We start from the raw sequence: 27093 nt of genomic DNA, 5'->3' as shown, positions 1-27093 counted from the left end.
ATATGGGGTATCAACGTACTCAGGACAAATTGGACATCAACTTTTGGGGTTCAATTTCTCTTGTAACCCTAGGGAAAATACAAAACTGGGGGCTAAAAAATAATTTTTGTGGGGGAAAAAAAAGAATTTTTATTTTCACGGCTCTGCGTTATAAAGTGTAGTGAAACACTTGGGGGTTCAAAGCGCTCACAACACACCTAGATGAGTTTAATGTTTTGGCACATCAGTGACTCTCTAAACGCAACATGTCGTCCCATCTCAATTCCAGTCAATTTTGCATTGAAAAGTCAAATGGCGCTCCTTCCCTTCTGAGCTCTGCCATGCGCCCAAACAGTGGTTTACCCCCACATATGGGGTATTGGCGTACTGAGGACAAATTGTACAACAACTTTTGGGGTCCATTTTCTCCTGTTACCCTTGGTAAAATAAAACAAATGGGAGCTGAAGTAAATTTTTTGTGAAGAAAAGTTAAATGTTCATTTTTATTTAAACATTCCAAAAATTCCTGTGAAACACCTGAAGGGTTAATAAACTTCTTGAATGTGGTTTTGAGCACCTTGAGGGGTGCAGTTTTTAGAATGGTGTCACACTTGGGTATTTTCTATCATATAGACCCCTCAAAATGACTTCAAATGAGATGTGGTCCGTAAAAAAAATGGTTTTGTAAAAATGAGAAATTGCTGGTCAACTTTTAACCCTTATAACTCCCTAACAAAAAAAAATGTTGGTTACAAAATTGTGCTGATGTAATGTAGACATGTGGGAAATGTTACTTAAGTATTTTGTGTGACATATCTCTGATTTAATTGCATAAAAATTCAAAGTTGAAAAATTGCAAAATTTTCACCAAATTTCCGTTTTTTTTCACAAATAAACGCAGGTAATATCAAAGAAATTTCACCACTAGCATGAAGTACATTATGTCACAAGAAAATGTCAGAATCACCAGGATCCGTTGAAGCGTTCCAGAGTTATAGCCTCATAAAGGGACAGTGGTCAGAACTGTAAAAATTGGCCTGGTCATTAACGTGCAAACCACCCTTGGGGGTAAAGGGGTTAATATACTGCACTCTTCATATTATATAGCACTGTGTACTTACAAATTGCTCATTTTGTCCTTCTACTTGCTAATTATTCTCATTTCCGTTAGAACATCACATGATTAAAAACTGAATCCTAAGCTCTACGTAGAAACAGGAGGTCAATTTTCTCTGTATGATCCATAAGTCACTGCAAAAGTCCCAGGCAGGTAGAGAAGGGAGCAGCTGGGTCAGGAGCTGAAGAAGGGAATGATAAATGCAGGGAATAGAGATTTCCTGTTTCTACATAGAGTAGAGAAAAGAAGTATTAACTGGGAAGAAAGGCAAAATGAGCAATTGTAAGTACACAGTGCCATATAATATGATGATTGCAATATATTAAGAGGATGAAAACATTGATGGGAGCGCTTCTCTAACAGCAGTATGGTAAAGCTTAGCACAAATGATTTAAAAGGTTTCATAACATTCTCTTTATAAACTTTCTCACTAGCTAATTATTCTTACCCTTCCATTACTGATCACAGCCACCTGCCCAGGCAATAGTTTGAGAACTTCACGGCAGTACAACTCCTGAGCACGAAGTAGGTCTACACCCATAGTATTATACTTCTTTTCAAAAGCATCATCATCCATTTCCTTGGGAAACAAGAAGAGACATTGCTGCGTCATTTATACCTCCTTTACAAAATCATATATAACTCAGCAAAAATGACAGGCACAATACAAGGGTAAATAATGAACAATATTTAATCTTTGTTTGTTCAGTATTGGGAAAAACATTACTTTCAGAGGTGATGAGCTACCAGCTTTTATTCCCACTAAGAATTCTTCTCCGTGTTATATTTTTTATAGGATGAATAACACAACTGTGGTTTTCACACATCCATGAGACACGGGCGGCTATTGCATTGGAAGACCCTGCCCGACCATTGAGCCTCATAACTTGTGCCGACTGCTTTATAGGCATATTCCAAGCAGTTAGCCCAGGTCGGGAGACCCAGCAAGAATTATCCTTGTTTCATGGATGTGTGAAACTGCTATTAAGACTATCGTGTTTCCACAACAGCCTTTTGTGACTTTTTCTGTGATATATATATTTTTTTAATCAACGAGTGTAGGGAAACACACAAAATAGATAAATATGAACAAGCATGAAAAAAAAAAATCTTTTTTTTTAAGTTGGTAGTAGAAGAAAAAATTAAAACCAAGATTTGCCTAGTGGACATATTAGAATACAAAATATAACTCCCATTCTATTGTTTGTTTTGATGGATTCCTTTTAACCCCCTTTCATTTCTCTGATCTGTGCTGATGTTATGGGACTCCCTCTATGTATTTTTGCCATTATTGTACGCCTGCATGATCGCAGTGGCAGTGCCTTCGCAAGTGCATGACCAATATGCATTTAATGATGTGGTTACTGGTCATGATGTAGTATACTCAAGTCATAAAATATTGTGAATTGGTAAAAAAAAAAAAAATGATTGAGATTATTCATTGCTTTCTATATGATACAATAGGATTTGTGACATTTAAACTACTCGCATAACATTTTACATACCGTATTTACAAAACTTCTGGATTTCATTTTTTTTTTTTTAATTAACATTTCAAGATTTGCTTAAAAAGCCTTGAGATGTAAAAGCATAATAGAGAATCTTTCAGTAAAATCGACCTCCCCAAACTCTATATAGAGCATGCAGGTCTTTGAAATGGAAATCCACCAACAGTTCTATATGTTGCTGCATTCCTGAGATATCAGCATTTCCAGTCATATGCAAATGAGTTAAGTGCTCTGGGCGTGACAGAGCACTTAACAAGCCACTACCTTCCAAGGTTGACAAAAAAAGAATGAAAAGGATCCACATGGCCGTATGATGTAAATCTGTATGACTAAAGGGAAAAATATGATTAAGGGCTTTGGTGAGAAACGCAGGTCAGAATGGGCACTGTTTTTTATTGTCTGGACACCCCTTTTTAACCATGACAAATCAAGCTACATATTTTTATACATACAGCCATGGGGATCCTCTTCTTCCTTTGCCAATTTTCTCTGGTGGTCAACAGTATTTTATCCATGCGTGGTTAACAAGTAGCATATCTATATTTACCATATAGTGAAGTTTTTACAAAATTTTCTTTTTGTGCTTCTTCTATGTTTATTTTACCTTTTAAGAATGTTTCCCAGTGCACCAGATTATTTAGTTTGACTGATGGCTCACGGTCTGCCGATCTGTTTGACATCAGACAGCATGTAAGCAATCAATTAAGCCAAAGAGGCTGGTAATGGCCAGGAAAACACAATTTCTCAGAAACCCAGCAAAAATTTAAAGATAATACTCTTTTTTTTAAAATAATCTTTTTATGTATATAGTGGCAACATATTCCGCAGCACTTTACAGTTTTGCACACATCATCATTGCTGTCCTCGATGGGGCTCACAATCTAAATTCCCTATCAGTATGTCTTTGGAATGTTAGAGGAAACCCACACAAACACGGGGAGAACATACAAACTCCTTGCAGATGTTGTCCTTGGTGGGATTTGAACCCAGGACCCCAGCACTGTAAGGCTGCAGTGCTAACCACAGCCACCGTGCTGCCCCTAAAGATGGGGTGAGGGGTGCATTAATTTTACTGATAAATAACTTTTAATCCAAAAGGTAAAATTATAGATTTAGCTAATAATCAAATTAGTTTCTTCCTTCCACTGCTGTATGATACCATTCTATTAGGAGTAGGCTTGTCAATATGATGTACACTGCTGCAATGTTTTTCACTTATGATCCAGACTCCGTTTAATTGACAGTGTTCCCAGACTGAGCTGTAAACTTCATTTTGTGTATCTAGTAATTTTGTTTTCTATCCATTTTTTCTCAGAAGGACTAAGGCTAAAGCTAAAATGTTAGTAAGTTTGTAGATACAAATGATGAGCAAAAATGTTTTATCTCCGTTAATGGAAAGTTATGACAAGATGACTTTCTTAAGTGGGACTAACTGATTGTTACATCAGATACACTTATTTTTATAGCCTTATATTTATTTTTATAGGTTAAAAATGGTGACTCTGATGCTCTTCATTTATGTGAACGATGCTTTACCATCGGTGTACCGAGTGAAAGGAAATTATCATTGAATTAAATTCCAAAATAATATGTTCCAGTTTTAATCTATATGTAAATTCTAGAAATTACTTTATATCCAAGTTTTGATTGGCAAGAAGAAGTCCTTCAGAACCTTGATTAGCATTTGTATTGAGGATGGGTCAGGGACCAGAAGCAATGTGGAATACACAATTTTTGTCTACTCATTCATGAAGTAATCTAGCTACTCATTTGTGAAATCAATTCCATACTTAGACTGTACAGCTTGAATTTTGCTTAACTGAAAAGCAATAAACTTATATTTGCTATGGGCATTTCTTAATATATTACAAAACAATTCAGCAAAAACAAAGATAGTGTTACGTATTAAAGTACAAAGCCTACTCTCACCTACTTTTCCCTCAAAAGCAATATAAACCAGCATGTTATGCAAGATATTCTCATGGATAATGCTGCTCATATTTTTAGTTACGGCTCATTCCCACTGGCTATGAAAATCCAATAAAATCCTGAATGGTGGAGGGCTGCAGTGATAGTTGACATTGTGGAACTTTCTCCCATCTCCCTACTCCATCTCTGGAGATCAGCCACAGTGATCTTGGGGTTCTTCTTTACCTCTCTGACCAAGGCTCTTCTCCTATGATTGCGCAGTTTGGCTGCACGGCCAGGTCTAGGAAGACTTCTTGTGGTTCCAAACTTCTTCCATTTAAAGGGAACCTGTCACCCCGAAAATCGCGGGTGAGGTAATCCCACCGGCATCAGGGGCTTATCTGCAGCATTCTGTAATGCTGTAGATAAGCCCCTGATGTTACCTGAAAAAGGAGAAAAAGACGTTATATTATACTCACCCAGGGGCGGACCTGCTGCTGGTCAGGTCGGATGGGCGTCTCCGGTCCGCTGCGGCGCCTTTTATCTTCTTTCCATGACGTCCTCTTCTGATCTTCAGCCACGGCTCCGGCGCAGGCGTACTTTGCTCTGCCCTGTTGAGGGCAGACAAAGTACTGCAGTGCGCAGGCGCCGGGCCTCTGACCTTTCCGGCGCCTGCGCACTGCAGTACTATCCTCTGCCCTCAAGAGGGCAGAGCAAAGTACGCCTGCGCCGGAGCCGTGGCTGAAGATCAGAAGAGGACGTCATGGAAAGAAGATAGGAGGCGCCGGAGCGGACCGGAGACGCCCATCCGACCTGACCAGCAGCGGGACCGCCCCTGGGTGAGTATAATCTAACGTCTTTTTCTCCTTTTTCAGGTAACATCGGGGGCTTATCTACAGCATTACAGAATGCTGCAGATAAGCCCCTGATGCCAGTGGGATTACCTCACCCGCGATTTTCGGGGTGACAGGTTCCCTTTAAGGATTATGGAGGCTACTGTGCGCTTAGGAAACCTTGAGTACTGCAGAAATTCTGTTGTATCCTTGGCCAGAAGATCTGTACCTTGCCACAATTCTGTCTCTGAGCTCCTTGGCCAGTTCCTTTGACCTCATGATTCTCATTTTGTCTGACTTACACTCTGAGCTCTTATATAGACAGGTTTGTGCCTTTCCAAATCAAGTCCTATCAGCTTAATTAAACACAGCTGGACTCCAATGAAGGAGTAGCACCATCTCAAAGAGAATCACAAGGAAATGGACAGCATGTGACTCAAATACAGTGCCCTGCGAAAGTATTCGGCAACCTGGATCTTTTCAACCTTTTCCCACATATCATGCTTCAAACATAAATATACCAAATGTAAATTTTTGGTGAAGAATCAACAACAAGTGGAACACAATTGTGAAGTTGAACAAAATGTATTGCTTATTTAAATTTTTGGGGGAAATTCAAAAACTGAAATGTGGGACGTGCAATATTATTCAGCTCCTTTACTTTCAGTGCAGCAAACTCACTCCAGAAGTTCATTGTGGATCTCTGAATGATCCAATGTTGTCCTAAATGCCTAATGATGTCAAATATAATCCACCTGTGTGTAATCAAGTCTTCGTATAAATGCACCTGCTCTGTGATAGTCTCAGGGTTCTGTTTGAAGCACAGAGAGCATCATGAAGACCAACAAACACAACAGGCAGGTCCGTGATACTGTTGTGGAGAAGTTTAAAGCTGGATTTGGATACAAAATGATTTCCAAAACTTTAAACATCCAAGGAGCACTGTGCAAGCACTCACTGAAATGGAAGGAGTATTATACCACTGCAAAACTACCAAGACCCGGCTGTCCCTCTAAACTTTCATCTCAAACAAGGAGAAGACTGATCAGAGATGCAGCCAAGAGGTCCACGATCACTCTGGATGAACTGCAGAGATCTACAGCTGAGGTGGGACAGTCTGTCCATAGGACAACAATCAGTCGTACACTGCACAAATCTGGCCTTTATGGAAGAGTGGCAAGAAGAAAGACATTTCTCAAAGATATCCATAAAAAGCGTCATTTAAAGTTTGCAACAAGCCACCTGGGAGACACACCAAACATGTGGAAGAGGGTGCTCTGGTCAGATGAAACCAAAATCTAACTTTGGCAACAATGCCAAATGATATGTTTGGCGTAAAGGCAACACAGCTCATCACCCTGAACATACCATCCCCACTGTCAAACATGGTAGTGGCAGCATCATGGTTTGGGCCTGCTTTTCTTCAGTAGGGGCAGGGAAGATGGCTAAAATTGATGGGAAGATGGATGGAGCCAAATACAGGACCATACTTGAAGAAAACCTTTTGGAGTCTGCAAAAGACCTGAGACTAGGATGGAGATTTGTCTTCCAACAAGACAATGATCCCAAACATAAAGCAAAATCTACAATGGAATGGTTCACAAATAAATGTATCAAGGCGTTAGAATGGCCAAGTCAAAGTCCAGACCTCAATCCAATCGAAAATCTGTGGAAAGAGCGGAAAATTGCTGTTCACAAACGATCACCATCAAACCTCACTGAGCTCAAGCTGTTTGCCAAGGAAAAATGGGCAAGAATTTCAGTCTCTCGATGTACAAAACGGATAGAGACATACCCAAGCGACTTGCAGCTGTAAATGCAGCAAGACGTAGCGCAACAAAGTATTAAGTTAAAGGGGCCGAATAATATTGCACGCCCCACTTTTCAGTTTTTGAATTTCCACAAAAATTTTAAATAACCAATAAATTTTGTTCAACTTCACAATTGTGTTCCACTTGTCATTGATACTTCACCAAAAATTTTCATTTGGTATCTTTATGTTTGAAGCATGATATGTGGGAAAAGGTTGAAAAGTTCCAGGGAGCCGAATACTTTCGCAAGGCACTGTATGAGTATCTGAGCAAAGGGTCTGAATACTTATTGACCACTCGATACTTCAGTTTTTCTTTTTTAATAAATATGCAAAAATTCCTACATTTCTGTTTTTTTTTCACTCAAGATGGGGAGCAGAGTGCACATTAATGAGAAAAACAAACAGACTTTTTTGAATTTACCAAAAGGCTACAATGAAACAGTGAAAAATTTAAAGGGGTCTGACTACTTTCTATACCCACTGTATATATATATGATGTGTTTTGAAGAATATTTCCTTTGAAAATGATGTGTAAATGACTTAGAGAATTGCTCTATGTAAAAGCTCATGCTAAAATCGCATTGCAATCGGATAGCAATCGCACTGCATTCGGATGCAAATCGGATGCTAGGTGTGAAAAATCTGATTGTAGTCACATGACACTTGTATTACACTTGTGCGACTCTCGGCAGCGAGAATTGAACTGATTTTTTACACGTTCAGTGTGACTCTAGCCGCAGCCTCCCTCTTCCCTCTTAATCTGATGCGGTGGCAAGTGGGGTAATAGTTGGGGATTGATTTCACCTTTGTATTGTCAGGTGACATCAAGCCCAGAGGTTAGTAATGGAGAGACATCTATAAGACACTTTACCATTACCAACCCAAAAGTCATATTGTATAAAAACACACACACCTCCAGAATAAAGCCCTTTAATTGAAAGAAAGACACTGACACCTTTAATAAATCTTAAACCATATTTACTGCATCGCTCATTCCAGTTACTCCATTGTACCCTGCAAGAGAATTCAAATACACTATATTCCTCACCTGTCTGCTGAGAAGATACCGTATATACTCGAGTATAAGCCGACCCGAGTATAAGCCGACCCCCCTAATTTTGCCACAAAAAACTGGGAAAACTTATTGACTCGAGTATAAGCCTAGGGTGGAAATGCAGCATTTACCGGTGAATTTCAAAAATAAAAATAGATCATTATTTCCCCATAGCTGTGCCATATAGTGCTCTGCACCGTTCATATTTCCCCATAGGTGTGAACCATATAGTGCTCTGCACCGTTCATTGTGCCCCATAGATGTGCCATATACGGTGCTCTGCACCGTTCACTGTGCCCCATAGCTGTGCCATATACAGTGCTCTGCACCGTTCACTGTGCCCCATAGCTGTGCTGTGCCATATACGGTGCTCTGCACCGTTCACTGTGCCCCATAGCTGTGCCATATACGGTGCTCTGCACCGTTCACTGTGCCCCATAGCTGTGCTGTGCCATATACAGTGCTCTGCACCGTTCACTGTGCCCCATACATAGCTGTGCTGTGCCATATACAGTGCTCTGCACCGTTCACTGTGCCCCATACATAGCTGTGCTGTGCCATATACGGTGCTCTGCACCGTTCACTGTGCCCCATAGCTGTGCTGTGCCATATACGGTGCTCTGCACCGTTCACTGTGCCCCATACATAGCTGTGCTGTGCCATATACGGTGCTCTGCACCGTTCACTGTGCCCCATAGCTGTGCTGTGCCATATACGGTGCTCTGCACCGTTCACTGTGCCCCATACATAGCTGTGCTGTGCCATATACAGTGCTCTGCACCGTTCACTGTGCCCCATAGCTGTGCTGTGCCATATACGGTGCTCTGCACCGTTCACTGTGCCCCATACATAGCTGTGCCATATACGGTGCTCTGCACCGTTCACTGTGCCCCATAGCTGTGCTGTGCCATATACGGTGCTCTGCACCGTTCACTGTGCCCCATAGCTGTGCTGTGCCATATACGGTGCTCTGCACCGTTCACTGTGCCCCATAGCTGTGCTGTGCCATATACGGTGCTCTGCACCGTTCACTGTGCCCCATAGCTGTGCTGTGCCATATACGGTGCTCTGCACCGTTCACTGTGCCCCATAGCTGTGCTGTGCCATATACGGTGCTCTGCACCGTTCACTGTGCCCCATAGCTGTGCTGTGCCATATACGGTGCTCTGCACCGTTCACTGTGCCCCATAGCTGTGCTGTGCCATATACGGTGCTCTGCACCGTTCACTGTGCCCCATAGATGTTCCACATAAATTTGTGCCGCCGCTGCCGCAATAAAGAAAAAAAAACACATACTCACCTCCCTTGATTGCAGCTCCCGGCGTCTCGTTCCGGCGCCTCCATCTTCCCGGCGTCTCTGCTCTGACTGATCAGGCAGAGGGCGCCGCGCACACTGTATGCGTCATCGCGCCCTCTGCCTGAACAGTCAGAGCGCAGACGCCGGGAAGATGGAGGCGCCGGCCGGGAAGATGGATCGGCGCCCGGCGGCTGGAACGAGGACAGGTGAATATGCTATACTCACCTAGTCCTGGCGATCCTCGCGCTGTCCCCTCCTGTCTTCGGTGCCGCAGCTTCTTTCTCTATCAGCGGTCACCGGCACCGCTGATTAGAGGAATGAATAGGCGGCTCCGCCCCTATGGGAGGTGGAGCCGCTTATTCATTTCTGTAATGAGCGGTCCCACGTGACCGCTGAAGAGAGGAAGAAGCTGCAGCGCCGAAGCCCGTGGGACGGCAGGGACAGCGCGAGGATCGCTGGGACTAGGTAAGTATACCCCAGCGCCCTCACCCCCTCACCCGCCGACCCCACCGCTACCGTGACTCGAGTATAAGCCGAGGGGGGCACTTTCAGCCCAAAAATTTGGGCTGAAAATCTCGGCTTATACTCGAGTATATACGGTAATAATCAATTTGTCCCACGACGGGTCTAGCTCTGCTACATATAGATGGCAGGCTGCTTGGTTGCATGATGATACCATACAGCCTGTCATCCTGCATTGACATTGAGCAGCGGTAGCAAAGACACTGAGCAGAGTCTATTGCCACTGCTCAGTGTCTCGCGGGGAACTTCTATATGCTGTCTGACATCACCACGAGCGCGAGAAAGTCCTGACGCTTGCAGTGCCGTCAGAAAGGTAATGGGAGTTAATTGGATTCGAACTCACTTCACCTGACATATGCTCTAGCACCCTTCGAAATTTTCCCACAGCGCTCACGTTGACGTCAGTTAGGTGAAGTGAGATCATTGGCTTTGAACTTCGAGGACCTTTCTGACGGCAACGCGAGCGTGAGAACTTTCAGACAGGTTATAGGAGTTCACCGCGAGACAATGAATGGCGGTAGTAGAAACAGCTCAGTGTATCTGCTGGCTGATAGGCTGTATGGTTGCCTCATGCAACAATGCAGCCTGCCATCTAGATGTAGCAGAGCTAGACCCGTTGTGGGAAAAATTGATTATTTTTTCAGCGGACAGGTGAGGAATATTGTCATCTGTTATTTTAATTCTCTTGCAGGGGACAATGGCGTCACTGGAATGCACTATGCAGTAAGTATGGTTTAATTAAGATTTATTAAAGGTGTCTGTTTCAGGACCATGGGGTTAGTAATAGGGGTATCATATAGATGCCTCTCTATTACTAACCTCTGGGCTTGATGTCACCTGACAACACAAAGGTGACATCAAACCCCTCCAACTATTTCCCCACTTGCCACAGAATCAGGGCAAGTGGGGGGAGCAATGCTAAGTGCTAGAATTGGCACATCTTATGGATGTGCCTTCTCTTGGCCGGCTGAGAGCTGATGGTTTTTAGCCGGGGGGTGGGGGGGGGGGGCAATTTTCATGGCCCCTTCCTAGGTTTTAATATCATTCAGCAGCCATCTGCGTAACCTTTGCTGGTTATTAATTATAGGGGGACCCTAGGTCACTTTTTTTATATAGCTGTAAACTGATATTAATAGCCTGGGAAGCTCCATGGGTAGTACCCCTCTTCCCAGGCTATAAATATCAGCCCTCTGCTGATTTAGAAAATTACATGGCAGTGCACATGTAATTAAATACATGTACAGAAAGCATTAAGCTACTTACTGGTAGCGGCATTTTTCGGAGGCCCATGACAGCACACGAGAGAGAGGGGATCCGCCCTTAAGGAACAGGAAACCTACAGATACAAAAGGGCGGCACCTCTCCCCATGCATCAGTTGTATTTCAGAGCCTGAGAGGACTGCCGCGGTTAGTGGTACACAAATATACATTATATACATTATATACATTTGAAACAAAATAACCCATTATTGTAATAAGACACCATACGTGAGATTTACATATTACGCTATATACATATCAGGAAGTGCTACCCCCACGTGAATAGGGAGGGAACTAAGGGTGCTGTCATGGGCCTCCGAAAAATGCCGCTACCAGTAAGTAGCTTAATGCTTTATTCGGACTCCCATGACAGCACACGAGAGATTTACAGAGATGTAAGCTACCTTAGGGAGGGACTATAGATTGTAGCACCCTTAACCCAAAGGAAAGATCAGAGGAGGACCCCAAATCCAACCGATAGTGTTTAAAGAAAGTGGAAGGGGATGACCATGTGGCCGCCTTACATATCTGCTCCACTGACACTCCAGATCTTTCTGCCCAGGATGACGCCATGGCCCGGGTGGAATGTGCCTTTAGGTTCTGCGGAGCTGGCCCCCCACCTGCTGTATAAGCTAGAGAGATAGTTTCCCTAATCCATTTAGCCAGTAAATATTTCGATACTCTAAACCCTTTCCTTGGACCTTGGAAGGAAAGAAGCAGTGCCCCATCTTTCTTCCAATTATCAGTAGCTGAAATATACTGAAGAAGAGATCTCCTGATGTCTAACGTATGAAGCTCCTGCTCTTTAGGATTAGAGGGATTAGGAATAAAGGACGGCAAAACTATCTCCTGTGATCTATGGAACCGTGTCGCCACCTTTGGTAGATATGCTGGGTCTGGTCTAAGGACTACTCTGTCTGACAAGATTTCAGTGTATGGAGGAGCTCTGGAAAGTGCCTGTATATCCCCTATCCTGCGAGCTGAGGTTATGGCGATCAGGAAGGCTGTCTTAAGTGTCAACATTTTGATCGAGGCCTCCTGCAGAGGTTCAAAGGGGGGTTTAGTTAGAGAGGACAGAACTAAATTTAAATCCCATGGAACTGTTCTGTCTTTATGCAGTGGTGTAGATCTACTAACTGCCTTCATAAACCTCGCTATCTTCAGGAACAGGAAACCAACTGATGCATGGGGAGAGGTGCCGCCCTTTTGTATCTGTAGGTTTCCTGTTCCTTAAGGGCGGATCCCCTCTCTCTCGTGTGCTGTCATGGGAGTCCGAATAAAGATGCATACACTGTACTAGTTATATATGTCACATACATCTCTACATCTATCTATTCTAGGCGTATATACTGTATTATGTAATCTATTCTATCCTGTTGGGACCCGCTGTGATTTTACTGCTGAATTGACAGCTTTTCTTCTAATATCTCTCTAGATATACAAACAAACACAGTATACAGTATAGACCAAAAGTTTGGACACCTTCTCATTTAATGATTTTTCTGCATTTTCATGACAATGAAAATTGTACATTCACACTGAATGCATCAAAATTATGAATTAACACATGTGGAATTATTTACTTAACAAAAAGGTGTGAAACAACTGAAATTATGTCTTATATTCTAGGTTCTTCAAAATAGCCACCTTTTGCTTTAATGACTGCTTTGCACACTTTTGGCATTCTCTTGATGAGCTTCAAGAGGTAGTCACCGGGAATGGTTTTCCAACAATCTTGAAGGAGCTCCCAGAGATGCTTAGCACTTGTTGGCCCTTTTGCCTTCACTCTGCGGTCCAGCTCACCCCAAATCATCTCGATTGGGTTCAGGTCTGGTGACTGTGGAGGCCAGGTCATCTGGCGTAGCACCCCATCACTCTCCTTCTTGGTCAAATAGCCCTTACACAGCCTGGAGGTGTGTTTGAGGTCATTGTCCTGTTGAAAAATAAATGATGGTCCAACTAAACGCAAACCGAATGGAATAGCATGCCGCTGCAAGATGCTGTGGTAGCCATGCTAGTTAAGTATGCAATTTTAAATAAATTCCCAACAGTGTCACCAGCAAAGCACCCCCACACCATCACACCTCCTCCTCCATGGTTCACGGTGGGAACCAAGCATGTAAAGTCCATCCGTTCATCTTTTCTGCGTCGCACAAAGACATGGTGGTTGGAACCAAAGATCTCAAATTTGGACTCATCAGACCAAAGCACAGATTTCCACTGGTCTAATGTCCATTCTTTGTGTTCTTTAGCTCAAACAAGTCTCTTCTGCTTGTTGCCTGTCCTTAGCACTGGTTTCCTAGCAGCTGTTTTACCATGAAGGCCTGCTGCACAAAGTCTCCTCTTAACAGTTGTTGTAGAGATGTGTCTGCTGCTAGAAATCTGTGTGGCATTGACCTGGTCTCTAATCTGAGCTGTTAACCTGCGATTTCTGAGGCTGGTGACTCGGATAAACTTATCCTCAGAAGCAGAGGTGACTCTTGGTCTTCCTTTCCTTGGGCGGTCCTCATGTGAGCCAGTTTCTTTGTAGCGCTTGATGGTTTTTGCCACTGCACTTGGGGACACTTTCAAAGTTTGCACAATTTTTCGGACTGACTGACCTTCATTACTTAAAGTAATGATGGCCACTCATTTTTCTTTACTTAGCTGCTTTTTTTCTTGCATAATACAAATTCTAACAGTCTATTCAGTAGGACTTTCAGCTGTGTATCCACCAGACTTATGCACAGCACAACTGATGGTCCCAACCCCATTTAAAAGGCAAGAAATCCCACTTATTACACCTGACAGGGCAAACCTGTGAAGTGAAAACCATTCCCGGTGACTACCTCTTGAAGCTCATCAAGAGAATGCCAAGAGTGTGCAAAGCAGTCATCAAAGCAAAAGGTGGCTACTTTGAAGAACCTAGAATATGAGACATAATTTCAGTTTCACAATGTTTCGTTAAGTATATAATTCAACATGTGTTCTCAGTTTTGATGCCTTGAGTGTGAATGTACAATTTTCACTGTCATGAAAATACAGAAAAATCTTTTAATGAGAAGGTGCGTCTAAACTTTTGGTCTGTACTGTGTAAGAATATATATATATATACATATATATATACACATATATATATATATATATATATATATATATATATATATATATATATATATATATATATATATATATATACACACACACACACACATACACACACACATATAGATATATGTCTTTTGAAGAATACTCCCTTTGAAAACTGTGTAAATGACAGAGTTGCTCGATGTAAAAGATTGCGTTATCCATCGGATATCAATCGCACTGCATTTGGATGTAAATCAGATGCTAGGTGTTAAAAACTGCATTGTACTCGTATTAAAAAAACAAAACAAAAAAAAACAAAACATGACACTTGTATGATACTCGCCCAACTTTGCAGGAACAAAATTGGACAGATTTTGAAATCGCTGCTAGTGTGTCTTCAGCCTTACAAAGACATTTTCAATCTCAGTTTTGATTTGTTGCAGTCATCCAGGAACAGAGACAATCACACTAGATTATCTTTTTTTAGAAATAGAATTTCCCAAAACTAACAAAAAGTCAATTAAAAATAAGAGCAAAAACTGTTGTAAATTAAGAGAACAGACAAAAAGAAAAAAAAAGTCAAATGAAATGGGATTTTCAGAGAAGAAATGAATTTGCTCCATTAGAGTACCCCCAAACAATTTGAGAATTAACATCAAACCATTAAAAGAGCAAATGGGGTTAATGGCCTGCATAAAGATTTCAATGGAGTCTCCAACATCATGTCCGCTTTCTATCTGAAACTCAACCTCTCCAAAACTGAACTTCTTCTGTTCCCGCCTTCTACTCCGTGGGTGGCACCACAATAACACCCCGGCAGCAGGCACGCTGTCTGGGTGTTATGTTTGACTCAGATCTCTCCATCTCCCACATACAATCTCTTGCCCGCTCGTGCCGCTTACACCTAAGGAACATCTCTCGAATCTGCCCTTTTCTCACCATGGAGACAACAAAAACCCTCACTGTCGCCCTGATCCACTCCCGCCTGGACTACTGCAACGCTCTATTAATTGGCCTCCCCCTTACTCGACTTTCCCCTCTCCAGTCCATCCTTAATGCGGCAGACAGGGTTGTCCATCTGGCTAATCGTTACTCAGATATATCCGCTCTTCGCCAGTCATTACACTGGCTGCCCATTCATTACAGGATACAATTCAAAGTACTTGTTCTCACCCATAAAGCTCTCCACAGTGCGGCACCCACATACATCTCCTCCCTCATTTCGGTCTATCGGCCTAGCCGACCGCTGCGCTCTGCAAATGACTTTCGGCTAACCTCTGCACTCATCCGTACCTCCCACTCCAAGACTTCTCCCGCGCTGTGCCAATCCTCTGGAATGCTCTACCCCAAGATATTAGGACCATCCACAACTTGCAGTTTTAGGCGCTCGCTCAAAACACATTTGTTCAGAGCAGCCTACCATGTTAACTAATCAAAGTCATTTCATGTTTGTGTGTGTAGCCCATTCACTATCTCCATCTACCCCCCACCCCTTGAAGATGGCTGGACCATCATTTTAAATACATCATTGTAAATACACACCTGTACTTTGTATCTCCCCCACCTCATTGTAGATTGTAAGCTCTCACGAGCAGGGTCGTCTCATTTTCCTTTATTGTATTGTTAACGTTGTTACCTATGACTGTTGTGTTTGAAACCGTTAAACTGTAAAGCGCTGCGGAATATGTTGGCGCTACATAAAGATTATTATTATTATTATTAATTGATATATCTATTTTATTCACCAAAATCAGAACCTTACGTTTCAGCAGCCTTAAGGTATGTGTACATGGAGTTCAGCGTTTTCAGAGCAGAAACTGAGTAGAAATTACAAATTTGGGGGGAGAATTTGGAGAGGTTCCACTCAGATTCTGCGCCAAATCTTACTCAAACAACTATGTGCTCACATACCCTTAGTCAAACCCAAGTCTTGAGAAATTCTAGTAGTGCTGAGTGAAAAACTGAAGATTGTTGAAAACAACCAGATCCAAGTAAAACAAAAGTTGCCTGTGAGACAGAAAGTATCCTCACCCAAAAAGATGCCTGGCACAATGAGTACTTTTTGTTTTCCCAATTAGCAACCAGTCACATTGAAAAAAAAAAACAACAGATAGCGAAGAATTGAGGGAGGTCTTTATGCTCCTTCTCCTTGGATGGTGATTTTTTTTCAGCTTCTGATTCTGTCTCAGGGTTTCTGTGCACAGCAGGAACTCTGCCATCAAGAGTAGCAAGCTGACGATTTCTGCTTTGTTCATTCAGTTACATTTGTATAGATCTACTACACAGCCGCAAACCATTAGACACCCTGATCCCACATTCATGTTTTGACATAGTCTGGTCCTAACCGCAAAAACTACAGGTTTCCTTCACAAGAACGAGATATTTTCTAAAGTGACAAAGATTGTGATCTATTCAAACCTTTGGCCTGGTTTTCCTGTCGAGTTCTAATCCATTTGTCATGGATTCAGTATTAAATAAACCTAGGACCAGTACAATTGGAGAAAAAAAACAAATCCAAACTTTTGTTTCTATTTTATTTCAGTTTTTCTTATCCCAAACAGATCCAAAAATGGATCCAAAAATGGAAATAAATACTGTACGTGTTGACATATCCTTAGTTTGGTAGTCATATTGTATTCATACGGCTGCAGGTCTGCAGCAACAGTGATTTTGCATTTTTAACAAAGACGTGCATTTTACTCTCTTTTTTTATACCCATCTAAACATCTGGGAAAGTAAGGACATGTGGGACTCTATGGAATCCAATATACCTTGTTTACCAAAAGACAGATGTAAGTATTTTTTAGGTAGATTGTGTTTTATTGTGCAAGTCACAATTTTAGACCAGCAGGCCACATTTTTAGTATTCAGTGCAGAAATCAAGATAATTTCAGATCAGATGCTAGTCTAAAATTGTGACTTGCACAATAAAAAAAACAATCTAACTAAAAAAATAATCACGATCATGTCTTTAATTGAGAACATTCAGTAACCATCTATAGTGTAGTGAGAAAAAGTACACGAAACTCAGTGTTAATGACTTCTCGCAAGAGCTAAATCACCAATGGTTAGACTGAATTCACCCATCAGCGATTCTTCTCGCCTGGTTGCTGGTTGAAATTTCTATCACCTTTTGGTCAGTGTTTCAGTTTTTATCATCAGTGTGTTATCAGGTTTTATCAATATATACTAATGCTCCACAAAGAACCACAGTCCATAAATCCCATAAAATATACCTTTATTAAACATACAGATATAAAGAAACACAGCAGCACATGTATATGAATTTTAGGCCATGTGAAAACACAGACAAATACTCAATATGAATCATACTACTCAAAAATATTTTTTCATAAAAAATTTTTTTCAAAAAAATTTTTTTCATAAAACTTACAGTTATAGATAAAATGAAGATTCTTAGCGCATAAATTGGCCAATTCATGTGTGCCCATCAACCGCGGCAAGGTGATCTCCCTCTGATGGGTCCTACTCTACTGTACATGCCACTCTTGGGCCACCAGCCTACAACTTAGGACAAACATGTCACTCTGGGCTAAACCTACAATTTATGGGCAAGTAGAGATGATTACCGCCACCTGCAAGGTCAATGGGAGGAGTGCAAGATCAGGATGGATGCAGCCACATCCATACACTAAACAAAGAAAAAAAACCAACCAGCACTCCTAATGTGAACACATGCAAGCTGCAAGCTGTATCATATAGATATAAAGAAACACAGCAGCACATGTATATGAATTTTAGGCCATGTGAAAACACAGACAAATACTCAATATGAATCATACTACTCAAAAATATTTTTTCATAAAAAAATTTTTTCAAAAAAATTTTTTTCATAAAACTTACAGTTATAGATAAAATGAAGATTCTTAGCGCATAAATTGGCCAATTCATGTGTGCCCATCAACCGCGGCAAGGTGATCTCCCTCTGATGGGTCCTACTCTACTGTACATGCCACTCTTGGGCCACCAGCCTACAACTTAGGACAAACATGTCACTCTGGGCTAAACCTACAATTTATGGGCAAGTAGAGATGATTACCGCCACCTGCAAGGTCAATGGGAGGAGTGCAAGATCAGGATGGATGCAGCCACATCCATACACTAAACAAAGAAAAAAAACCAACCAGCACTCCTAATGTGAACACATGCAAGCTGCAAGCTGTATCATATAGATATAAAGAAACACAGCAGCACATGTATATGAATTTTAGGCCATGTGAAAACACAGACAAATACTCAATATGAATCATACTACTCAAAAATATTTTTTCATAAAAAATTTTTTTCAAAAAATTTTTTTTCATAAAACTTACAGTTATAGATAAAATGAAGATTCTTAGCGCATAAATTGGCCAATTCATGTGTGCCCATCAACCGCGGCAAGGTGATCTCCCTCTGATGGGTCCTACTCTACTGTACATGCCACTCTTGGGCCACCAGCCTACAACTTAGGACAAACATGTCACTCTGGGCTAAACCTACAATTTATGGGCAAGTAGAGATGATTACCGCCACCTGCAAGGTCAATGGGAGGAGTGCAAGATCAGGATGGATGCAGCCACATCCATACACTAAACAAAGAAAAAAAACCAACCAGCACTCCTAATGTGAACACATGCAAGCTGCAAGCTGTATCATATAGATATAAAGAAACACAGCAGCACATGTATATGAATTTTAGGCCATGTGAAAACACAGACAAATACTCAATATGAATCATACTACTCAAAAATATTTTTTCATAAAAAAATTTTTTCAAAAAAATTTTTTTCATAAAACTTACAGTTATAGATAAAATGAAGATTCTTAGCGCATAAATTGGCCAATTCATGTGTGCCCATCAACCGCGGCAAGGTGATCTCCCTCTGATGGGTCCTACTCTACTGTACATGCCACTCTTGGGCCACCAGCCTACAACTTAGGACAAACATGTCACTCTGGGCTAAACCTACAATTTATGGGCAAGTAGAGATGATTACCGCCACCTGCAAGGTCAATGGGAGGAGTGCAAGATCAGGATGGATGCAGCCACATCCATACACTAAACAAAGAAAAAAAACCAACCAGCACTCCTAATGTGAACACATGCAAGCTGCAAGCTGTATCATATAGATATAAAGAAACACAGCAGCACATGTATATGAATTTTAGGCCATGTGAAAACACAGACAAATACTCAATATGAATCATACTACTCAAAAATATTTTTTCATAAAAAATTTTTCTCAAAAAAATTTTTTTCATAAAACTTACAGTTATAGATAAAATGAAGATTCTTAGCGCATAAATTGGCCAATTCATGTGTGCCCATCAACCGCGGCAAGGTGATCTCCCTCTGATGGGTCCTACTCTACTGTACATGCCACTCTTGGGCCACCAGCCTACAACTTAGGACAAACATGTCACTCTGGGCTAAACCTACAATTTATGGGCAAGTAGAGATGATTACCGCCACCTGCAAGGTCAATGGGAGGAGTGCAAGATCAGGATGGATGCAGCCACATCCATACACTAAACAAAGAAAAAAAACCAACCAGCACTCCTAATGTGAACACATGCAAGCTGCAAGCTGTATCATATAGATATAAAGAAACACAGCAGCACATGTATATGAATTTTAGGCCATGTGAAAACACAGACAAATACTCAATATGAATCATACTACTCAAAAATATTTTTTCATAAAAAATTTTTTTCAAAAAAATTTTTTTCATAAAACTTACAGTTATAGATAAAATGAAGATTCTTAGCGCATAAATTGGCCAATTCATGTGTGCCCATCAACCGCGGCAAGGTGATCTCCCTCTGATGGGTCCTACTCTACTGTACATGCCACTCTTGGGCCACCAGCCTACAACTTAGGACAAACATGTCACTCTGGGCTAAACCTACAATTTATGGGCAAGTAGAGATGATTACCGCCACCTGCAAGGTCAATGGGAGGAGTGCAAGATCAGGATGGATGCAGCCACATCCATACACTAAACAAAGAAAAAAACCAACCAGCACTCCTAATGTGAACACATGCAAGCTGCAAGCTGTATCATATAGATATAAAGAAACACAGCAGCACATGTATATGAATTTTAGGCCATGTGAAAACACAGACAAATACTCAATATGAATCATACTACTCAAAAATATTTTTTCATAAAAAATTTTTTTCAAAAAAATTTTTTTCATAAAACTTACAGTTATAGATAAAATGAAGATTCTTAGCGCATAAATTGGCCAATTCATGTGTGCCCATCAACCGCGGCAAGGTGATCTCCCTCTGATGGGTCCTACTCTACTGTACATGCCACTCTTGGGCCACCAGCCTACAACTTAGGACAATCACCTTGCCGCGGTTGATGGGCACACATGAATTGGCCAATTTATGCGCTAAGAATCTTCATTTTATCTATAACTGTAAGTTTTATGAAAAAAATTTTTTTGAAAAAAATTTTTTATGAAAAAATATTTTTGAGTAGTATGATTCATATTGAGTATTTGTCTGTGTTTTCACATGGCCTAAAATTCATATACATGTGCTGCTGTGTTTCTTTATATCTATATGATACAGCTTGCAGCTTGCATGTGTTCACATTAGGAGTGCTGGTTGGTTTTTTTTTTTTTTCTTTGTTTATTAAACATACAAAATTTTAAATTTTTTTTAAAAATGAACAACGGAAAAGATACATCGGGACAAGTGGGGGCTAGTGAGAGAACTGTACGGCGGTAAAACACAGGGCTACAGGATACACCCCACCGTGTCAGCACATCACCCTGAGGAATGAGCCCTCTTAGGCTCCGAAACGCGCGTCGGGGTTGGCTCAGGTCCCCCACCGACCAGCAAATATCAGGTAAACGCCTTTTTGTACTCTATGCTGGTACTTGGCCGGTATGTAGTGACTCTTATGCTACATGTGCACTTGCACCTTATTGCTCGTATATTGTTTCTGGCCTTTATGTAGCTACCAGTGCCCTGCTATGCGTGATTGCTTTAATTACCTATTGGAGTGTATATTATCATACATGATGTGCTGACATGGTGGGGAGTATCCTGTACCCCTGTGTTTTACTGCCGTACAGTTCTCTCACTAGCCCCACTTGTCCCGATGTATCTTTTCCGTTGTTCATTTTTAAAAAATTTTTAAAATTTTGTATGTTTAATAAAGGTATATTTTATGGGATTTATGGACTGTGGTTCTTTGTGGAGCATTAGGATTTCTGTTTACAGTTGTCCCTATTTTTCAGTCCAAACATGCACACATGATATATTAATAGTAATATTGGTACTTCTATAGTTATAATCTGTGTGTTACATGTGTGTAATGTGTGTGTCAACTTTATTTTATCAATATATAGAAAACCTTATGGAGGTATTTAAGATTCTCACAGCAGTCAATGAAAAATGGACAGCAATATGATGTCATCAATGTGCTGTCTGTTTTTTTCATAGATCATTTCACTTGAATGGTCAAGTTTGATCCACACATTGGGCCAATATAGGACATATTCCGCAGCTTTCTGTGGACTATCAGTTAGTAAAAATAAACTGACATAATACCAGACAGACGTGTGGACTCATACTCTGGACCCCTCTTACTCTCTGATGTACAAGTGTGACTGAGCACTTAAAGAGGTTGTTCACGCTTTGACAACCCTCTTATACCCTATGCTTGGTCTCGATAAAATTAAAAAAAACTTACACTCATTTTCCATGCTGGCGCCACTCCAGCGATGTCGACACTCGCGTTACCGGGACTCTTTGTGCAGTTATGATATGGGAGCCTGGTGCCACTGGCCCAGTCTTCGAACAAATCGAAAATCAAGAGGAAATCAAGGCTCCGGCTGCTCGCTCACTTACTCTTGATGTTCGATTTGTCTGAAGGCGAAGACCATGACGCCAGCAATAATTGGGCGCCAGGTTCAGGTGTCATAACCACAGCACAAGAGCCCCGGGAACACTAGTGCTGGAGGAAAATATAGGCTTTAAAATGTTATTAACGCCAAACATTTAGATCAAGAAGATGTCCTAGTAGGGAAAAACCTCTTTAAAGGAGAGGAGAGTGGAAGTAAAATGTGCTTTGCCTATTAAACGGGTATTCCCACAGTGTCATTTTTATCAATAGCCTACTACTCTAAAAACTATTGGTAAGAGTTCAACAAAATCAACTTGATTTTTCCTGTGTCTATTTTTGTACCTTTCCATGTCTGTAAGTATCTTCCTTTACAGAGCTTAAAGGGACTCTGTCACCTCAAATTGGCGGGATATTTAAATGACTTTTTACCTGTCTGATGGGGGCGTATCCTCTTCATTTCTCCACCCCGTCCGTCCCTGTTGTCCGCAATATGTTAGTGAATTAGAGTATTTGTGCTCCATAGTTGGCGCGTGCGCAATGCAATCTTCGGTCGCGCACGCACCTGTATGCTTTGCCCAACTGCGGGCAAAGAGCACCCATGCACTATGTCCCGCAACACAGCGAAATACTTCTGGGACATAGTGCGCGGGAGCATGCGCAGTAATGCTTTTCAGCTTTGCCCGCAGTTCGGCAAAGCATACTGCGCGTGCGCGACCCAGGATTGCATTGTGCATGTGCCAACTATGGAGCACAAGTACTCTAATTCTCGAACATATTGCAGACAACAGGGACAGGCGGGGTGGAGAAATGAAGATGAAGCACCGCCCATCGGACAGGTAAAATGTCATTTAAATATTCCGCCAATTTGAGGTGACAGAGTCCCTTTAATGGGTGATTCTGCTAATATGGGAAACAACATTTTCTAGCACCACACTGCATTTCCTCTGGGCTGAAAGCATGTTTCTCTCCTCTTGACCACTGCCCATGTTGTCTGTTGTGAGTTCTGTTTTTGGGCTCCCTCTGGTGGTTACTGATGGTACTGGGTGATTTGTGTTTTGCTGTCTCTGGTGTCCACCTGTTCTATTAGGATTTGGGAGTTTCCTATTTAACCGGGCTTTCTTGTCATTTCCCCGCCGGCTATCAAGGTTTTCAGAGTGTTTTGTTACCTCAGCTTCTGGCTTCAGTATTCTTCAGGACAAGCTAAGTTTTTGATTTTCTTGTTCCACGTTTTGCTTTATTTTTGTCTTGTCCAGCTTGCATATAATTGTTTCTTTGCTGCTGGTTGCTCTAGTGGGCTGTAATTGCTCCTCATGTTCCATGAGTTGGAACATGAGTTCAAGTAATTGCAGGATGGTTTTTTGAAGGGTTTTTTGCTGACCGCGCAGTTTACTTTTGTATCCTCTGCTATCTAGTTTTAGCGGGCCTCATTTTGCTGAATCTGTTTTCATACTGTGTATGTGCCTTCCTCTCATTTCACCGTCATTATAAGTGGGGGGCTGCTATTTCTGTGGGATATTTCTCTGGAGGCAAGAGAGGTCTGTGTTTCTTCTAATAGGGGAAGTTAGATCTTCGGCTGGTGCGAGACGTCTAGGATCAACGTAGGCACGTTCCCCGGCTATTGTTATTTGTGTGTTCAGGTTTAGGGTCGCGGTCAGCTCAGGTTCCATCACCCTAGAGCTCGTTGGTGCTTGTCCTTTTGTGATTCCCTGCCATTGGAATCATGACAGTATAGCCGGCCAAAATGTTTTGGCTGAAGTAGGAGGAAAAGTAGTCTGAGGAAGTTTTTTTTTTCCTCTCCTCTGAGGTTGCTGCCTAGCCTTAATTGCAGCCTGGCTCATTTTTTTTTTTTTTCCTCCTCTTAACCCTGCTGTTCTGTTCGGTCTGGGGAGACCTATTTTGAACTTTGGTATTTTTTGGGGTGTTCAAGATGCGGTTCTGAAACTTGTGGTTGATTGACTTAAATGAGGATGGGTCGGTCGGCCACGGGTTTCAGAGCCGCATCTTGAATATTTTAAAGAATATTGAAGTTCAAAGTCGGTCATTTTTGACCAACAGAACAGCAGGGTTAATCCTTGAATGGCTCTGACCTTAGCTGTTTATCATGGACGTCCAGAGTTTAGCTTCCAGCTTGAATAATCTTGCTGCTAAGGTTCAAAATATACAAGATTTTGTTGTACATGCTCCTATGTCTGAACCTAGAATTCCTATTCCAGAGTTCTTTGCTGGAGATAGATCTAGTTTTCTGAATTTTAGGAACAATTGCAAGCTGTTCCTTTCTTTGAAATCTCGCTCTTCTGGAGACCCTGCTCAGCAGGTTAAGATTATTATATCTTTCCTGCGGGGTGACCCTCAAAATTGGGCATTTGCATTGGCACCAGGGGATCCTGCGTTGCTCAATGTGGATGCGTTTTTTCTGGCATTGGGTTTGCTCTATGAGGAACCTAACCAGGAGATTCAGGCTGAAAAAGCTTTATTAGCTCTCTCTCAGGGGCAAGATGAAGCAGAAATATATTGTCAAAAATTTCGGAAATGGTTAGTGCTTACTCAGTGGAATGAGTGCGCCCTGGCTGCAAAGTTCAGAGATGGCATTTCTGAGGCCATTAAAGATGTTATGGTGGGGTTCCCTGCGCCTACGGGTCTGAATGAGTCTATGACTATGGCTATTCAGATTGATCGGCGTTTACGGGAGCGCAAACCTGTGCACCATTTGGCGGTGTCTTCTGAACAGGCACCTGAGACAATGCAATGTGATAGAGTTCAGTCTAGAAGTGAACGGCAAAACTATAGGCAGAAAAATGGGTTGTGCTTTTATTGTGGTGATTCAGCTCATGTTATATCAGCATGCTCTAAACGCACAAAAAAGGTTGATAAGTCTGTTGCCATTAGTACGTTACAGTCTAAGTTCATTCTGTCTGTGACTCTGATTTGCTCATTATCATCCATTTCCGTCGATGCCTATGTAGATTCAGGCTCTGCCCTGAGTCTTATGGATTGGTCATTTGCCAAGCGATGTGGGTTTAGTCTTGAACCTCTGGAAGTCCCTATTCCTTTGAAGGGAATTGACTCTACACCTTTAGCTATGAATAAACCTCAGTACTGGACACAAGTGACCATGCGTATGACTCCCGTTCATCAGGAGGTGATTCGCTTCCTGGTATTGTATAATTTACATGATGTTCTAGTACCTTGTGGGAATAAAAGGACTAGAAATAGGAAAAACCCAATGTGGCTAAACAAAGAAGTAAGACAGGCAATTAACAGTAAAAAGAAAGCATTTGCACTACTAAAGCAGGATGGCACCATTGAAGCTCTAAAAAACTATAGGGAGAAAAATACTTTATCTAAAAAACTAATTAAAGCTGCCAAAAAGGAAACAGAGAAGCACATTGCTAAGGAGAGTAAAACTAATCCCAAACTGTTCTTCAACTATATCAATAGTAAAAGAATAAAAACTGAAAATGTAGGCCCCTTAAAAAATAGTGAGGAAAGAATGGTTGTAGATGACGAGGAAAAAGCTAACATATTAAACACCTTCTTCTCCACGGTATTCACGGTGGAAAATGAAATGCTAGGTGAAATCCCAAGAAACAATGAAAACCCTATATTAAGGGTCACCAATCTAACCCAAGAAGAGGTGCGAAACCGGCTAAATAAGATTAAAATAGATAAATCTCCGGGTCCGGATGGCATACACCCACGAGTACTAAGAGAACCAAGTAATGTAATAGATAAACCATTATTTCTTATTTTTAGGGACTCTATAGCGACAGGGTCTGTTCCGCAGGATTGGCGTATAGCAAATGTGGTGCCAATATTCAAAAAGGGCTCTAAAAGTGAACCTGGAAATTATAGGCCAGTAAGTCTAACCTCTATTGTTGGTAAAATATTTGAAGGGTTTCTGAGGGATGTTATTCTGGATTATCTCAATGAGAATAACTGTTTAACTCCATATCAGCATGGGTTTATGAGAAATCGCTCCTGTCAAACCAATCTAATCAGTTTTTATGAAGAGGTAAGCTATAGGCTGGACCATGGTGAGTCATTGGACGTGGTATATCTCGATTTTTCCAAAGCGTTTGATACCGTGCCGCACAAGAGGTTGGTACACAAAATGAGAATGCTTGGTCTGGCGGAAATTGAGTGTAAATGGGTTAGTAACTGGCTTAGTGATAGAAAGCAGAGGGTGGTTATAAATGGTATAGTCTCTAACTGGGTCGCTGTGACCAGTGGGGTACCGCAGGGGTCAGTATTGGGACCTGTTCTCTTCAACATATTCATTAATGATCTGGTAGAAGGTTTACACAGTAAAATATCGATATTTGCAGATGATACAAAACTATGTAAAGCAGTTAATACAAGAGAAGATAGTATTCTGCTACAGATGGATCTGGATAAGTTGGAAACTTGGGCTGAAAGGTGGCAGATGAGGTTTAACAATGATAAATGTAAGGTTATACACATGGGAAGAAGGAATCAATGTCACCATTACACACTGAATGGGAAACCACTGGGTAAATCTGACAGGGAGAAGGACTTGGGGATCCTAGTTAATGATAAACTTACCTGGAGCAGCCAGTGCCAGGCAGCAGCTGCCAAGGCAAACAGGATCATGGGGTGCATTAAAAGAGGTCTGGATACACATGATGAGAGCATTATACTGCCTCTGTACAAATCCCTAGTTAGACCGCACATGGAGTACTGTGTCCAGTTTTGGGCACCGGTGCTCAGGAAGGATATAATGGAACTAGAGAGAGTACAAAGGAGGGCAACAAAATTAATAAAGGGGATGGGAGAACTACAATACCCAGATAGATTAGCGAAATTAGGATTATTTAGTCTAGAAAAAAGACGACTGAGGGGCGATC

General features: G+C 41.5%; 1 protein-coding gene across 1 annotated transcript in view; it reads right to left on the bottom strand.

Moving 5' to 3' along the window:
• The window catches only part of UGGT2 (UDP-glucose glycoprotein glucosyltransferase 2), a 559388-nt gene that overhangs the window by 213081 nt on the left and 319214 nt on the right, over positions 1-27093 (bottom strand). Inside the window, exon 22 of the mRNA XM_069758034.1 lies at positions 1545-1676. Within this exon, the coding sequence (XP_069614135.1) occupies positions 1545-1676 (132 nt within the window). The remainder of the gene's footprint in view (positions 1-1544; positions 1677-27093) is intronic.

Source organism: Ranitomeya imitator, chromosome 3 (genome assembly GCF_032444005.1).
Source record: "Ranitomeya imitator isolate aRanImi1 chromosome 3, aRanImi1.pri, whole genome shotgun sequence".
Classification (NCBI taxonomy): domain Eukaryota; kingdom Metazoa; phylum Chordata; class Amphibia; order Anura; family Dendrobatidae; genus Ranitomeya; species Ranitomeya imitator.
Note: the sequence above shows the minus strand (reverse complement) of the source record. Positions and strands in the feature narration are given on the sequence as shown.